General features: G+C 37.4%; 1 protein-coding gene across 6 annotated transcripts; it reads right to left on the reverse strand.

Annotated features, from left to right (window-relative positions):
* Positions 1–221: 221 nt before the first annotated feature.
* Positions 222–7,888, reverse strand: LOC121986400 (LRR receptor-like serine/threonine-protein kinase RPK2). 6 transcript variants are annotated; one of them, XM_042540327.1, is made up of 6 exons: positions 4,284–7,887; positions 3,635–3,786; positions 3,349–3,472; positions 3,074–3,252; positions 2,825–2,986; positions 222–924 (listed from the first exon to the last, which is right to left on the reverse strand). In XM_042540327.1, the coding sequence occupies exon 1, from the start codon at positions 7,664–7,666 to the stop codon at positions 4,301–4,303; it is 3,366 nt and encodes a 1,121-aa protein (XP_042396261.1). In that variant the 5' UTR covers positions 7,667–7,887; the 3' UTR covers positions 222–924; positions 2,825–2,986; positions 3,074–3,252; positions 3,349–3,472; positions 3,635–3,786; positions 4,284–4,300. The 6 variants fall into 6 exon arrangements, with proteins under 6 accessions (XP_042396261.1, XP_042396262.1, XP_042396263.1 ...); XM_042540328.1 differs by having other exon boundaries at positions 3,074–3,278; XM_042540329.1 differs by having other exon boundaries at positions 3,074–3,084; positions 3,184–3,472.
* Between the last annotated feature and the right edge of the window lie 5,282 nt (positions 7,889–13,170).

Here is a 13,170-nt window from a genome sequence, read left to right on the forward strand (position 1 = left end):
ACATGGGCATCTTTGCTTATATACATTACTTGTCCATATTAGAAATGGTAAGTTAATTTAATGTATCAGCCAATGAAGTGAGGGAATCTATCCTTTTCTTCCGGATTTCAAGTTTTTACCTGGTGTTCTCAAACATTCCCCCATGCATGGACATTTTTTTCTTGCATTACTAAATGCATACTTTTGTGCACTATACTCAGCAAAACATGACGAGAAAATGGTAGTCTGAATCTCAATACAATTATTATTTATCAGATTAGGCACCAGCATGAAGCAAATAATGATAGTATTTTCTATTAAATTTCCAAATGATAAAATTGAAGCCTCACTTAGTGTCACCACTCCTTGTGACCCATTGCTTAAATCGAGCTCTTTGTTCCACCATCCCAAGAAGCTCACTAACATCAAACACCAAATCCAGAAGCTGAGCAATCTAAGCTCTGGTGTTGCTAAACCTCCAGCAAGTGATCAGTGGCTATGGATCACCAGTATGTGGCTGAAATACTCTAGGCATCAGGTCTTCTGATGAGAGATCTAACATTGAGACAAATTAACACAATGGCCAACCAGCTTCATCCTTCAGGCCATCTGATAAATCCTGATTGGCTACCTTGTCGAACCAGAGGCCGTTAATAAAAGTAGCAACCAGTTCAAGTCAGATACCGAGAAACTCAACCGCAAGCTGGTGTTTGATGTAGTGAATGAGCTTCTACTACGTAAGTTGGAGTTAGATGCATCGTCGTTACATGTTTGCCCCAAGGTATTGGTTCAATGGATGAAAGGAATGTTCCCCAGCAGACGTCAATTGCAAAAAGTTTTGTGCTCTGACATTGATCATCTCAAAGCTGAGAGCCTCAGTGAAGGTGATGACAACTTGATGTCAAGTGAAGATTTGCTCCAGCTAATGGAGCGTGAGACTGATACCTGCAAAGAGTCGCAAGCCGCAATATTAGAGATTGAGATGTTAATACTCAAAGATTTGATTGATGAGGTTGTTAATAAGGAAGACACATGAGGTTTTCAAACAAAGGCAAGCAGAAGCCATGAAGAGTGGTAGATGCAAAGCTGTTGTGCCATAATCAATCTATTGATAAGATTATGCAAGTTAACAAGTGGAATAAGTATGTTGAAGCATCATACATCATGTGCGTCAATGGAACTAATAATATATTTACAACTTGAGATATGTGTAGTAATTTAACTAAAAAAATGTTGGTTTCAAGGCAGTTCATCACTCAAAAATGTTGGTTATTTTTTGTGATGTTTAACATTTTTTTAATGCGAAAATTTGACATTAAAAGAGCATTTCATTATTTACTTGTAGAGGCTTACCTTATTTCTATGAAATAGACTTGGGTCTAAACCCCATTGTATTGCTCTTTCTTTCTTTATATTCTTGTATTTTTCTCTATGATGAGAGACAAGTTTCATGATGGATCAACAAGTAAAGGTGGGGGTGATATCATATTCTAGGAGCACCAAATTCAAATCTTCAAAAACAGATTTAAGATTGCAAATTAGCAATTTAATGTTTCTACATCAATGATCCTTTTAGGAAAATTGATTGTAGCAAACAGTGCAACAGTGTGTTAATCAATTAGAGATCAGCCCTTGTGATCCCAATAAGAAAATTCATGTTTCAGAATTGTGAATAAACAATGTCATTAAAGATAATATAAAATTAAGAGATACCATCACAAAAGCTAATATATGATTTTGAAATGTGAAGACATTAAAGTACAACTTATTATATATTGCCATCAAATTGTATTTGTCCAGCTATTAGGACTAATTACATGACTCATCCCTTTGTTAATCGTATGGAGATGTAAAACCTATCATATATGAAGAACAAACTTTCTAAAAAATTAAAGCATATCCTTCATTTTTTAATACCTTTATGAATTTAGCAAATTATTAAAAAGGATCCTGATACACAGGAAACATTCAATCTCGTGAGAGAATTCTGGCTAACTTAAATTTTTTTCAAAATCACGAGTTCTTATAATAATAATCCCATAAGAATTCCCCTGCACTTCTCCCTTCCAACCAATCAGAATGTCAATCTTCTCCAACTAGACTTTTCTTCTGCTTCACTTGTTCTTGGATTAACTAGATTGGAACCCTTTAGGGACCTTCTCCAGCTTCTGCAGTTGGTGTCATCACACAACATATCCTAGTGAGAGCCATATTACTTAGATGAGTGGCCTTTGCTCTCCACTGAAACCAAGTTGGCATTAGCAAATGTTACAGCACTATGAAGATTCAAGGTTTCTTCTGCTTGGGTCCTCGCTAAATTCTCACAAGATGCAGAACTACTTACAGAAGAACAAACAAAAAATGATAAAAGAAACGACGACTTTATATTCTTCATGAATTATGTCTAGAGTGTTCACAATAAGTTCCTAGTTGTCATCCGCAAGAGAAATATTGCACAAAAAAGGCCATATCATTTCCATTGTGAACCCTCCCAGATCTTCTGCAGGAAGAAACAACGAAGTCATCCATATCTCTAGACAATTTAGCTTTAAATGGCATATGTGTTACCAGAGAAGCATCGGTGTTCATTCTAGTTTCCAGGATCGGTATCGAAAAACTACCAACTAAAGGTTTGTCATGAGTTTATCACACAATCACTGTTGGTTTTATATGGGTTTTGCACCTTTTCCACATGTTTAATCGTAGAATATCCGGTTTAAAGTCATTCCATGGGTGTATTGAAAACAAATCGAGTAACTGAGTGCAAAAGAAAATAGATGGTTCAAGCCACAAAACGGATCCAGAATTTTTATAAACGTAGCCAAACAAATAGTTTTGTACCTACCTGTCCCAGATAAGAGCACAGGTTCTCATGAGTGTATTGGAGCAACCATGGGTCTCTCCATATGAACTGATAATCAGCAATAGCATTGCCTTTCACTCACTGAGGTAGGTATTTCTTATTCACACATCAAAAATCCAGGGGCTCTCCAACACTTCAATTATGCTGTAACACCAGAACAATACCATATATTGCAACATTCAGTTGGCAAAAAACATCAAAAATGCACAATAACAGTAATAAGCAACTTACTGGAAACCCTTCTGTCATCCCACACATACAACGGAACCCCATTAGAAAATTGTCAGACTTGAAGTTACATCAAAAATAACAGAAAACTATTCAATTGATAAAACCTGTACCCTTGTCCAAATCTATACTAAAAGATTGGATCTGAGCCATAGCTAAAGTGATCTGAGCTTGGTAGCATGCTGCAGCAAATATTCATAGTTCAAACCTAAATTGGTTTATAGAATTAAGAGAACGGAAATTTTATAGTTGAAAAAAAAACAATCATTGCTACATACTAGAGCGCTTCAGTTGCCATAAAAAATATGGTGCATATAATGATATCCAATATTGCAGCATGTTTAGATATCATGGTGCTTATCATTGTGGCTCTTATGTAAATTTTGTTTGCAAGATATGCCCCTGCGGTAAGTTACAAAGTCAACCAACATATTTTGCAACAAGCTAGTTGGATAAATGGTGATAAGATATATCAGAAGTTAACAATTGAATTAAATAATCATAAAATGTTAACAGTATCAAGATCTGCCATCATTATTAGGCAAAAGAGATTTGGAAACAAACCTTTCAGATGGATCCTTCTCGGTAAGAATTCCAAAGGATACTGCTTATACCAGTCAGCTTATCATGAAGCTCAGGTGGCGAAAACTCTCAGGTATTCCATCCTTGGGACAGCTCAGTTCATTGGAATGGCAGGCAAATAAGTATCACTTTACCTGTTGTTAAATACTTTAAGGATTAGAAAGAAACAAGAAGTTGTAGTTATTGAAAAAATTCTGGTTAAGGTCAGTGCAAACGAGTCTATCAAGCCAAAGTAAAAGTGCATATGAACCAAATAAGTGTAAGATAAAAGAACCTAATTTTCTATCTAGTGACTGTATGCTCTTGATAGGCTTTTTTATCTCAAGCACATCTCAAGGTTTCAATTGGTGTATAAATATTCATTTGCCTATTAAGATTCAGAATGCACAAGTTGTTAAAGCTTTATTGTAATACTAATAAGTCGCAGCATACAGATTTCTTGTAATACTATTTTTAGATTTGATTACTAAAGTCACTAGCATATTCTGCCTGAGCTTCCTGGTGGAGAGGTACATAAAAGGGAAAAACATCTATGGGTTTACAGTGTCTTGCAAGTACAACATGGATGAATAAAACTAACATTTTCAGATCAACATGATACGTAACTGTAATGAAGAATAATGTATTGTACCACTCAAGATGAATAAATTAACCACGCCCAAAATGTGAAGGTTGGAGTTCCCTTAATCGTTGAACAACTTGCTTCATTGAGGGCCTAATAGAGAGTGAATCGACAGTACACTTGATACCCAAGTGCAAGGTTTCCACCAAATCATCATGGGGAGCCACATCCCAGAGCCCATCGGTGAAGAACTCACGGGCCCGGCCTTTTTGCAATAACATGGATGCCCAAGTTACAATGTTGAAACCATTCCCATATGGAGAGAAGGAAGGATCCAGTGCTTTCTTATCTGAAATTAGCTCCAAGAGCACCACACCGTAGCTATATACGTCTGCTTTATCAGAAACACGACATGTCATGGCATATTCAGGAGCAACATACCCAAAAGTTCCAGCCACACCAGTAGTTGCATGGGTCTCAGAATTTCCTAGAAGCCTTGCCAATCCAAAATCTGAAAGATAAGCATTAAATTCATTGTCCAACAATATATTGCTTGGTTTAACATCCCGATGAAGGATACGGGGCACGCATTGGTCATGTAAATAATTAAGAGCATTGGCAATGTCTAAAGCAATCTTGTGAAGCATTCTCCAATTTACAGGTCTGCTCGACCTTTCTTGTATAAATCTCTCCAAATTACCACCTGGAAGGTAATTGTAAATCAGAAACATCTCAGAGTCACTAAGATGGTAACCTATTAGCGTCACAAGATTAGAATGTCGCAATCTTCCAAGAGTCTTTATCTCTGCGTGGAATTGTTGAACACCTTGAAATCTTCCTACTGCGAGTCTCTTGATAGCCACTAGAACCCCTGGTGAAATCTCAGCCTTGTATGTGGCCCCAAAACCTCCACTTCCAATGCAGTTACTTGCATTAAAACCACCAGTTGCTCGTGCAACACTCTCGTAAGTCAATGGAACCCCAATCTCAACAAAGACAGTCACTTCCTTTCTTCCAGAAGACCTAACAGAGGACCTAGCCCTTGGAGCGCACTTTCTTGTGTAAATATACAGGACAATCAGAGCTAAGAGGACTGAAACTATGGCTGCTGCTGATGCAATTGAGGCAATTTCAATAGAACTAAAGCCACTGTTGCCTCTGGTATCATTGGATGAGCTTGCTGACACTGAGTCCATATATGACTGTGGACTCTGGCTACTTCTTTGCATATCAGATGAAGGAGCAGAGAGAGAATATGCAGGACAAGATTGCAGCAAAGGGTTTCCAAAGACACTATCACATTTCAGTGTACTGGCATTAAGAGGCCATGATGCAGACAAATTATTGAAAGAAACATTGAATTTCGAAAGTGACGCAAAGTTGGCAAAAGCTGAAGGAATTGCCCCAGAAAGCTTGTTGTTATTAAGTAACAGGGCAGTGAGATTTCTCAACTTCACAAAAACAGTAGGAATATAACCAGCAAGGGAATTTGAAGACAGATCCAAAACCTGAAGATCTTGCAATTTAATTATGTCAGGAGGAATGTGACCACTGAAATTGTTACCGGCCAACGAGAGATACTTTAACCTTTTTAACTGTGTGATTCCTGCAGGTATCTCACCCTGTAGTTGATTCCAACTCAAATTCAGACAAACAAGATTACTTAACAACCCAAAATTTGCAGGAATGGTTCCCGATATCTGATTACTAGCAACATCCAACACCACAAGAGACCGGCATGTCATGCCTGCTTCTGATGTAAATCTTCCAGATATCATATTATTGCTCAAGTCAATCACCAAATGACTCACCCTGCTGCACTTCTCCAATATAATAGCATTCAGTGATCCAAAAAGATGATTCCCATTAGCAAGAAATACATAGACAGTATTGTTCTGGAACCTACCGGTGGCCAATGGTAAAGAAGACAAAGTGCCTGTAAAATTATTCTTTGCAAAATTGTGATATATAATCAATTCGCCACCAGGTTCAGCAAGAGGCCATTTCAGACCTTTAAGACAGTTGTAAGCAAATAATGAAATATAAGAAGAGGACAATTCATCTGGTGTGACCTTAGATGAAGGGCATTCTGTGTTGGTAAACCTAGGGATGGAGGAAGACAACTGATTCACACTGACATCAAAGACATCCATGCATGGCACGGGAAGTTCATCATCAAGCCAACCAGTCAAACTGTTTGAACTCAAATTTAGAAATCTAAGCCTTTTGCATTGGGCAAATGCCTGTGGTATATGTCCTTGAAATTGATTCTGGCATAAATTAACCATCTCAAGATTCTCACAGAGTCCCCAATTCTTAGGAATTGTCCCTTCAAATGTTGCCCTTGGAGCCCAAAGCACCCTAAGCTTTGGTAGAGCTGTGATATTTTCAGCGAGTCTTCCTTGAAAACAATTGAATTCATCAATATCAACAGAGCCCGTGCCTTCCTCATCTGGCATCGGATCATATTGATTCAGAAGAATAATGACAGACAATTCTAAGCAGTTTCCTAACTCAGCAGGTACATTTCCACTCAGACTGTTCCTCGAGACGTCCAAAACCTGAAGCTTTTTCAGTCGCCCAAGTTCAGGAGGTATAAAACCCTCAAGAAGGTTGGAAAACAGCATTAGAACTAGCAGCTCAGAACAATTTCCTAAATTGGAGGGAATGCCTTCCGTAAACAAGTTTCCGGACAAGTCCAGAATTTGCAGACTCCGGCACCCATATCCTAGCTCAACAGGAATCGGACCACTAAGCCGATTAAAAGAAAGATAGAGCTCTCTAAGCTTGGAGAAATCACCAAGAAATTTCGGGATTGTTCCGTTGACTTGGTTGCCGGATAGGTCTAGGACTTCTAAATCCGCGCATCTCGAGAGGGAAGAAGGGATCTGACCTTTGACCAAATTGGAAGCCAAATTTAGCACGCGCAACCGGCGGGGGAACCGTGAGGGTAAACCACCGGAAAGCGAGTTTCCCTCAAGATCAAGCACTTCCAGCCTCTTCAATTCCCAGAGAACACCCGGAATCTCGCCATGAAAGTCATGAAACGGAAACGACAGCACCCTGAGCTCTGACAGATTCCGCAGGACCAAGCTAAGTGTCCCAACCATCCTACGGCCGAGATCGCCGCAGCTGCGACGGTAGAGGCCGGACCGGGAGCAGGGGAGCTTAGAGGAGCTGTCTTTCGCAGATATATTAAGGGAGACGACCCGTGACCGTCCATCGCACGCGACGCCAGGCCAAGAGCAGTGGTTGGCCTCGGAGCCCCATGCCCCGAGCAACCTAGCGGGGTCGGAAGTAACGAAACTCTTGAACTGCAGCAAGGCGGACCTCTCCACCCCGCTAGGACCCGCCTCCGTACCGCTTCGGTCCGCGGAACAGGAGATCGCTACCAAGAGGAGGAACAGGAGCGAGGATACAAGTGTTGCAGCGTGGGATCTCCGGCGTCTCATCGGTTTTGCCCTCTGTGACCTTAGAGAGAGAGAGAGAGAGAGATCGAGGTCTCTCACGGCGCTAACCCTAATCTTCACATGGAAGGAGGAGAGGGCGGAGGAGGCGGACAACGCCGACGACGAGGGCAGGAAATAATAATATTGTACAAATTTGAGGGGTTTCTTTTAAAAACGCTGGAAAAGGCAGAGAAATGTAGAAGACAGACAGTGTCATTTTCCCTTTTACCCCTTTAAACTATTTACCGTGCAATTGTTTTCGTCCCATTGGAAAGTAAAAAATACTTCTTCGTAAGGATCTGCTGTGCAACCCAAGCCACAAAACAGCGTCGAGTAACGTGGAAACTTTTTAAAAATACGTGGGGCCGTTAAACCTTGACGTGGCAAGCACTCCTTTGTGGATGATGAAGCTGGCCGTTGAGATGGTACTGGAGGAGGAGCGGTCGATGATCATCTCCTTCCTTGCTGAAGCATACAAATCAGTTTAAAATTTGGCACACACATTTGAGAATTCAAATAAGAAAACCTAGCTATTGCAAATTAATTAGGGATGTAATTAGGCAGAGCCAAACTTTTGAATATTCGAATTTAGCTCATTTATAATTGAGTCGAATTTGAATTTTATTTAATGAATATATTTATGATTCACGAGCATATTCAAATTTTTATCGAGTCTAAATGAACATAATAAATATAAATTATAAATTTAAATATTTATTAAAAATTAAATTATATATTTAGAGAAAATTATAATATTCTTATTAAAATTTATAATTTTAGTTTAATAAATAAATGTAATATATTAATCTATATGTTTTATAAGTAGAATGTAAAATCTATAAATTGAATATTAAAATTTTTTTTTTTATTTAAAAGTTGATTCATAAACTTGATAAATATGTTCATGAGCTAACGAGTCGAATATTGTGAAACTTGAACTTGATTTATTTATCTTACGAGACTCATTAAATGAACTCAAACGAACTTCTATCGAATTGAGTTTCGAATAACTAATAAGCAGTTTGATTCATTTACCCCCCTAAAATTAATCTTCAATTTATTGATTCAGGGAGAAATGGCATTGCATATAATAGGGAAGAAAATTAGTAATAAAGATTAACAGCCACGAAGGGCTAATATCAAATCTTTTAACTTAATTTAGCTAATATTTATTGTATTCTTAACTTCTGAAACTGAAGAGAGTCAACTACTATTATGAAAACTCAACCAAAATTAGAAGGCTATTTGGTGATAAATGAAGGGTACTGATCTTGGCACATGGATATACTGCTTTCTATATGCATTTCACATCCACTGAGAGTGACCAAATAATGCAATGATCATCATGTACAATGATATTGTTAGATTGTATTGTTGTTTCGATTGATATAGTTTACTACAGTTTAATTTGATGGTTAACATAATTCTTACCATGATCACCAACTACTACAGTTTACAACTTTTTCAGTTGGTATGTCTATTACTTCAAACTTCATTTAGCAAACTTTAAAACTTAATAGATTCTCTATCATCAACAATAATAATAATAATAATAATAATAATAATAATAATTATTATTATTATTATTATTATTATTATTATTATTCCACGCCCGCCACATTCAATTCCTTGGGAAAGTCTAAAGCTCAATAGATTCTGTCAGCCACCTCTTGCCCTCTCGTCTTCTCGTGATCTCATCCACATGCCACTTAACTTAATTTGATCGACCAATCTTGGTCCACACGACTGCTGGTCTTTCTTCTGACAGATATAGAGTAGTAGGAGACAATCCAGCTGAAGGAGGTCGAGGCCTAGCTTTTCACCGTCGACAATCAACCACTACTACCGTCGCCACCAATAGAACAGTATATGGCGTCCCTATCCATTTCCAGCGTCGAAGCTGCGGAAAGAATTGCTTATGTCATGAATATTTTCTTATTACTTGGGTTTTTGTTTTTTGTTTTTATCTTTAAATTTATTTTGATCTAACTGAAGTTGAACATTATTTATATTTATTCAATAATAAAAGAAATATTAAATAAATAAGTTTAAGCACTTGAATAAATTTTATAAATATATATTATAGAAATTTATAAATATTTGTAGTAATAAGTAAAAAATAATAATATATGAGAAATAAATTCTATTTGTTAATAAACTTAATGCATACAATTTAATTCGTTTAAGATGACTTAAAGATGATGATCATCTTACTTAGCAGATTCAGTACTAATCACTAAGTTTACCACTAATTACTAAGTTCATCACTAATCACTAATCACTAAACTCGATTTGTTTAAGCCGACTTAAAGATGATGATCTTAAAAGATTTCAAAAGATTTCACTAATCACTTCTCAACTGATAAATTTTGCATACATCCTGACCTCAACCTTAAACTCTCGCTCCCAAATTATATCCGCACTTGACCGATTGATGATGTTCTTCCAAGATAACCAAGAAGTTACCTAATTAGTCAGGGTTTATCTCTAGAAACTTGAGGTCATGTAGAAGATGGCTGATACTGTTACTTAACATGCTCTATTTAAGGATGGGAAAAAAATATCAAAATTTTCGATATTAGTAACGGTATAACATTTTCTTAAAATGTTTGAAATTTTACCCTAAACGGTATACCAAAAATTCAATAATGTATTATTATGATTTTATTGTATACCGAATATTTTGATATAATATACGATATGCAGTATAAATTTTAGTATACCACCCCTAGCTGTATTTGTAGGAGCTGAATTTTCAGATTTTTTTTTGTCCAAAAAACTAACGAAAAAAATCAAATACTTAGAAGTTCTAAACTTTCATATGCTGAGGAAGTCGGAGCTGATCCAGAAGTAGTTGGGGAAAAGGATAGAGGGTGAGAAGATAAACAATATCAACCTTAACTATCCGTATGCAATTGGAACGATAATCATCAGGATCGTCAATTTTGCAATTGAGCGCTACTTACATACTGGAGAGTTTCGGTAGGGTCTAGGGGTTCTAGAGTTTCGATACTTCCCACTCTTTTAAATAAACTTGAGTTTGGGATTCCATTAGAGATCTATAAAGAAATGTTTGAACTTTTTGAGATCCCATTATGCAGTTTGCTATTTGATTGTAATGTTCCTCTTAGTTTTACTTTTCTACAATGCATGTTCCTCTTGGTTTTCCATCCCTAAAGTTTGTAGGTGCCCTTGCTGACGGTAGCTTTATTTCCTTCTTTCTTTTACCATATTTCAAATTCTAGGATACAATCTCACTGTGCCCTTTGGCCATCAAATGTTTGGGCTCAAATGAGAGAAAGAAATAGCTACATTGGAGTAATAGATCTATGTATCCTTTTCCATTTCGATATCCTTTTTCTAGACGAAGTTGAAGAGAAACTTTAGGCAATTGGACAAGATTTGAGTCAATCCTGGAAATTTTGGTCAGTTATTATACTATAATAACTACTTTTTACTTTGAAGAAGAAAATTAGTGTTAACTTTTGATCAATACTGAAGCCCTTTCTTTGCAGCTGATAGGGGAGACCAGTTTGAGCAGTTAGAGGATATTGATGATGAAAATCAAAAAGAGCTTGAGCATATGGAACAGGTTCAGAAAATTTGCCACTTGAATCCGATTCAAAGTTGAAACTTATGAATTTTTTGTCAAAATCCTTCAGAGATGATCACTGAATCGAAATATTTCTTTTATAGTCCACATATTCTATATGGCATAGTGCACTTGTCAGTTCATCATATGTTCATCTTCCTGGTCTGGTCTTCAATCCATTGGTTGAGAAATGCAAGCAATTCGAATTGGGACAAACCATGGAAGTCTTAAAGATCATATCATGAGCTTCTATGCAAATTCTCTCCGTAGAAATCTTTAAGATCATATCATGAGCTTCTATGCAAATTCTCCAAGAGGAATGGTCAGTATTCTTGTTCCTAAGCTACACATCGAACATTGGGAAAGACAATTTTTTTTTTTTTTGTTGCAAGAGGTTGAATCGGCCTTTGAATTTGCCAGCATATGACGGAAGCTAGACTTCCATAATTTCTCCTTCTCAATGAAAGCAAGTAATCCGGTTATCATGATTCAAGTTTATAGGTTGCTTGTTGCAGAGATGTATGGGATTTATCCTCTCCACTTCGGAGTTACTGAAGCTGGAGAGGGAGAAGATGGAAGGATGAAGACCGCAATCGGTATTAGCACACTTCTTCAGGTCAGTAATTTTGAAAGTCCTTTTTTTCATAATGTAGGCTTATTTTGTGAGAGAGAGAATTGATATACTACACATCATCTCGTGCCCACTTTTGCTATGCGACTTAGAGTCAGGGCGCTCGAATCACTTCTGAAGACCCTGACTCACTCAATTGCGCACAACACAGTCGTGGAAGTGAGATGCGCAACATATCCCATGCGTGACTCTATGGATGACTAAGTACACTTTTCGACGCCCGGATCATTTTTGAACACCCCGCTCACTCAGTCGGGTACCGGAGGTAAGCACCATATCATTCTCATATATGGGTTTTGATTGGCTCCCTGACCGCATGTCCGTGCCAATCATCCGTGACTGAGTGGTCAAGGCATCCGGAAGTAATTCAAACACGCCCCAAAGCGAATGCACTTAGGATGTCCAGATCACTTCTGAGCATCCCGGCCATTCAGCCACACTCTTTCTCTCTCAATATTTATATAGCTAGCGGAGCTCTATATATTTCTATGTTAAAGTTCCCGGTTTCTACCTCAGCAATCACAGGTTGAAGTGGAATTGAGGCTTTTCGAAGCTCTAGAAATGTGTCCTCCTTGTTACAGGTTGAGTTGGTTGATACGGTTTCTGGTTGTAAAGTTACTCAATTTTTCAACAATTTGAACCTTGTCTATTATTTTTCTCGTACGTAAAGCTAAACCAATAAAAGGTAAAGCAATTTCAATTACTTGCTCTAGTTTGGAAATTATTGTCTCAAGACACAGTCAAATTAGTTATCACATGACAGATTTATAAAATTAAACTAGAATCAAATCTCGGCAAAGATCGAGAAGTTACCTTTTCCTATATTAGCTAATTTCGATTTACTAATTTACTCTCTCCTAATGGTGGAGTTAGGTGATTCCTATGGATTCGATACGGACGTTGATGAATGTGAAGCTTTGAGGTTGAAACCTCCTTCAACTCACCTTTGTAACTACCAGTCGTCCTAATCAAATAAAGATGAGTATGGCATAGTAATTACCAAAAGTTCTCATTGTCTTGGAAAGATTCACTTCGATGCTGTGTTAAATTCATCGGAACATGATTGAAACAGGTATTGTGTTACGCTAAAGCCTCTATAACCTTGGGAACACTACGGCAATAAATATCAACCAGAAAAACAACAATCTATCGATAGCCCAAAATACACAAAAGAGAGAAGATAATGTAACATAGAACTCAAAATGATTGAGAAAAGAGCTATGTAGCTGACCTGTATATGCATGCTCCAGTATAGCACCGCCAACTTTTGCAACTAGTCAACAG

The sequence above is a fragment of the Zingiber officinale genome, chromosome 5B (assembly GCF_018446385.1).
Source record: "Zingiber officinale cultivar Zhangliang chromosome 5B, Zo_v1.1, whole genome shotgun sequence".
In the NCBI taxonomy this organism is placed as follows: Eukaryota; Viridiplantae; Streptophyta; class Magnoliopsida; order Zingiberales; family Zingiberaceae; genus Zingiber; species Zingiber officinale.

Excerpts from the sequence above, each read along its gene's own strand:
- LOC121986400 (XM_042540326.1), bottom strand. The coding sequence starts at position 7,666 with ATGAGACGCCGGAGATCCCACGCTGCAACACTTGTATCCTCGCTCCTG.